The sequence below is a fragment of the Nilaparvata lugens genome, unplaced genomic scaffold, assembly GCF_014356525.2.
Source record: "Nilaparvata lugens isolate BPH unplaced genomic scaffold, ASM1435652v1 scaffold10809, whole genome shotgun sequence".
NCBI classification, from domain to species: domain Eukaryota; kingdom Metazoa; phylum Arthropoda; class Insecta; order Hemiptera; family Delphacidae; genus Nilaparvata; species Nilaparvata lugens.
Window position 1 is genome coordinate 754 of NW_024089475.1, and position 4,460 is coordinate 5,213.

At 37.4% G+C, this 4,460-nt stretch overlaps 1 protein-coding gene across 1 annotated transcript; it reads right to left on the reverse strand.

The window, feature by feature from the left end:
• Window positions 1-871: 871 nt before the first annotated feature.
• LOC111049534 lies at window positions 872-3,325 on the reverse strand. Its single transcript, XM_039443743.1, has 3 exons — window positions 2,678-3,325; window positions 2,320-2,478; window positions 872-1,329 (listed from the first exon to the last, which is right to left on the reverse strand). The coding sequence occupies exons 1-3, from the start codon at window positions 2,900-2,902 to the stop codon at window positions 880-882; spliced, it is 834 nt and encodes a 277-aa protein (XP_039299677.1). The 5' UTR covers window positions 2,903-3,325; the 3' UTR covers window positions 872-879.
• Between the last annotated feature and the right edge of the window lie 1,135 nt (window positions 3,326-4,460).

Genomic DNA, 4,460 nt, shown 5'->3' on the forward strand with positions numbered 1-4,460 from the left:
AACCATTTACTTCGTTTGGTAACACCGATGATTACAAAGAAAGATACAGTCATGAGACAGTGCATTACTCCCCAAGAGAGGTTGGCTGCAACTCTACGTTTCTTGGCCACCGGGATGAACTATGAAGAGCTGAAGTTCATCACAGCGATATCACCGCAGAGATTGGGAGTAATTATTCCTGAAACCTGCGTCGCGATCCTGAAGAGCTTGAGGGCCTATTTGAAGGTAAGTTGATAGCATTATTTAGTTATTTATCTGACATATCAACAATTTTATTGCTTTATATGTCACCTTAAGACAATAATAAACCAGTGTGGCACTTTTTGAAAATTCTATATATTCTTTATACTGTTAAATAAAGATAATAAACCATTTAAAAACTTCTGTTAAATATATATCATGTTAACTTTTGTACTGTAAACTTTTTTGTATATCGTAAATTTATGATCTTGACATGACATTATATTTCCATCACGTAAATTGTTGCTATCGGTAGATTTTAGGTAAATTCATTATACAAATAATAACTTCTGTAACTAAATATTTAGTAAGCAAGGTTATGTTTTTTTTTAAATTTTCTTTCCAATTGATAATCCAAGTTAACAGTTGTTTTATATTTTCACAATAACAACAAATTCTCAGTATTATATGATTTACAAGGTGTTATCTGATAATTTGTATTAAGAGCCCAAAAACGCCTGTTAGTAAAGAAATTTTGATTGCCATATAAAGGGTTAGAATGCTAACCTACCTATAATTAAAACTATGTTATAGAAGTAGATTTTTAACAATAGAAAAAAAACACAATTTAAGAAAAAAAAGAAAAATTTTATTACACTTCAGAAACAACAAACAAATCAAGTCTATTTCATCATACATTCAGTCATTATCATTGACGGAGTTCATAGCATCATAAAATGCATTGTGTAGGAGTTGGGTGGTTTCACCTCTGAGTGATGGATCAGAAGAAATAGGCTGTGACGTAGAGGGTTGGGACATGACGTTGACGTAGTCGGTAACAATACGTGATGTTATGTTTAGGTTTTTCATATCTCCCTGAAATATGCAGTCAGAGATGAGTTTTTGGCAAATTGGTACCATTTCGGGAGGCATGTAGCGCAGTTTTTCCGCAACATGTTCTCCGAACGATGAAAATTTTTCTTTCGGAAGGCGTTTCTCTGGTGGTTGGTCCATACGTTTTGAAATTTTGTCGAGAACTTGATCAGCTTTTGTACGTGGTCTTTTAAAATTATTGCTTACAGGTGTTTGTGGCCGTGAAGATGATGATGAGGTCTGAGATTGGGTTTCTGCTGGATCATCAACATCAGTCTGAAATGATATAATACCAATGTTATTGTAATTTTATGCACATACCTAATTAATAAAACTATCAATGTATTTACTGCTAATAATGAAAATAATTCTTTTCTTTCAGACCCCAGATAGCCAACAAAGCTGGAAGGCTGTAGCAGAGGGATTCGAGGAAAAATGGAATTTTCCACATTGCCTCGGTGCTGTTGACGGGAAGCATATAAGAATTTCACCACCGCATGGAAGTGGTTCTTTCTTCTGGAATTATAAGCATTTTCATAGTGTGGTGTTGATGGCATGTGCCAATGCCGATTATGAGTTTATTTGGTGTGAGGTCGGAACTAATGGTAGGATTTCAGATGGAGGAGCTATCAAAAATACAGAGTTTTATAATGACCTGATCTCGGAAATTTGAATACTCCTTCTCCAGAACCAGTGAATGGGTCATTATTTGGACTTCCGTATGTATTTGTTGGAGATGAGGCTTTTTCTCTTCGACCTGACTTCATGAAACCATTCAATGTCAAGACTTTAACCGCCGAGAGACGCATTTTCAATTACAGACTGTCTAGGGCCCGAAGGGTAGTAGAGAATGCATTTGGAATACTCTCAAATCGTTTTAGAATTTTACACACCAGCATCAACTTGAGTTTGGACAAGATCGACATAGTAGTACTCACTTGCTGCATACTTCACAATTTTCTTCGCAGAAATTGTGCATCATACCTGTCAGATGAGGAGCTATCAGAGCAGTCTACTTTTGACACAAGGTTGATACCTTTGGAAAATACAAGTCGAAATGTAACCAGCCAAGCAAAGTTAGTGAGGGAAATGTACGTACAATACTTTAACGGTGAGGGAGCAGTCGACTGGCAAGATGAACTTGTCGGGGTGTAGGTGAAACATGACTGCATTGTGCTCTTTTATATAGCATCTTACTTGTCTCTTTTTTGTGAGTTTGAAAATACACTTGTGAAAATGACACTGTTAATCTGTATTCATTCTTACCTCGTCATATTCAAAAGGCATGTCATCTAGTACAGATGCAATGGTTGTGGATGGCCTTGGAAATTCTTGGTCCTCCAGGAATTGTAATCTGTCGAAGTACCACAGTTTTGGTATGTGAACGTCATCAGCTCCAGTACCCGACCTCTGAGATGCTCGAACCTGTATTGTAGTAATGAAAACAATTTTATAGTCTTTTTTCCAAAAAAAACAACGAATTTTATTTTGTATATTCATTAAAACTATTGGGTAATTTTGTAATTATAAAATGCTAATAGGCCTAACCAACAACTCTAGTAGCGACTCTAGTTACAGATAAACAAACGATAAAACACAGAAATACTTGATAATAACAACTAACCTTATTCATTTCCTTCCGAAATGAGCCTCTCATCGAGTTGAGCTTCTTAGTAACTACATCTTTTGTAGCTGTGGGATCAACAGTTTTAAAAAATTCAAGGATCATCTCCAGAGCAGCGTTCCTTTTTACCTTGTCATGGTAGCCAGGGTCTGTTATTTTCCACAAACAGGTATGATCCCTGTACATCTCGATCACAGAGATTACAAAATCCCGGTTCGAACTCATGACAACATAACAACACAAGAACAAAACAACAATCAAAACAAGAGCAAACAGCAATCTAACCTTCCAAGTCAACGGTCTGCAGTGTTGCTAGTCCAACATTTCCCAATTACCCCCGCCAGAGCAAAAAATTACCCACATTTCGTCAAAATTACCCTCAACAAACTAAAAATTCCCTAATCAACAAAAAATTCCCTATTCAACCAAGAATTCCCGTCGTTCCGTCGTTCCAGCATGCCATCGGATTCCCCATTCACGAGGAGTTGGAGTGACGTAGGTTTGGCGTGGCGCGATGGATTTTCAACCGGTTGGAATTCCATCGAGCCTCGTCGCTCCACCAAAATACGAGCGCGATTCACCATTCACGTCGTTCCAATGGCACGCTACCGTGCCATTTGGCTTGTTGGAACGCTCGTCAGTGGCCAGCTTTACTGCAATTTTATTGAAAGGTGATTTCAGATAATTCCAGTTGAGGCTGGCAGGCAGGTGCTTCTTAAATGTTTCATCAGGAAATAAAATAGTTAGTAATTCTATTTAATGATGCCTTATCATTTTTTTTTAAAAACATTAAGGCCTGGTTGTACAAATACAATCAGGGAGCTTCCTGTAATGTCATGCCGTGTCTACTCGTATGAGAAACTGCCTCGTGTTCTCGGCCCTTAAACTAGTGAGCTCACCGGGCTGGAGAACTCACTCTCAAGATGCTGCTGATATTGTCAGATGTTCTATTGAAGGCAGTGGAAATACAAGATAAATAGTTCAAGTGTCATTTTGTTATTAATTGCATGTAATTAATAATCCAGCTGACAGGTGATCTAAAAGTATAAATCTATTATTATAATGCCTTGTCCACACTCTCGTCAAGTCGCTTGCCAAGCTTGGCCACATTGGTCTTGCCATCCACACTGCAATGTGACGATTGACTGGATGGGATATATTTGTGGATGCTCGCCTGGACAAAAATCGAAGGCATCCACACTATCGTCATTATTTGTGAGCACTTGGCGAGAGTGTGGAAGCGGCATAATTATTGTCTTATGCACTTTCAATGTTATACTGTAACATCCCCAAAAAATCTGGTGTGGTACACTCACAGAACTTTCCTTGCTCATATTTGAAACTACGATCAGACTTCTGTATATGTGTATATATAATTGTTTTCAGAGTAGTTTTTCATTTGTGTAAACTGTGAAATTCGATGATTTTTTTTAAAAGTCGTCGAAACAGCTGTTCTACAGATGAAATAACTCGACTATGTGTTCTTTTTATGAACTGTGCTACCTTCCTCATGCACGAGAAGGAGGTTACTAAGTTTATTTCTCAAGGATGGGGTGGACCCCCCATTAGTTTCCCAGAAAGAAGACTCATGCCAGTTGATAGAGCTGATAAATAACTGTACAGGGTATGAATTTGAAAAAAATCGGTCAAGTTATTTTCGAGAAAACCAAGAATAACATGGCTTTTTAGTCATTATCCTCCATTTTTCTTAAGAATATTACGGAGCTCTTGAAATTTTTCCAGAAATGAGACTCATTTCAGTTGATAGGGCTTATAAATAGCT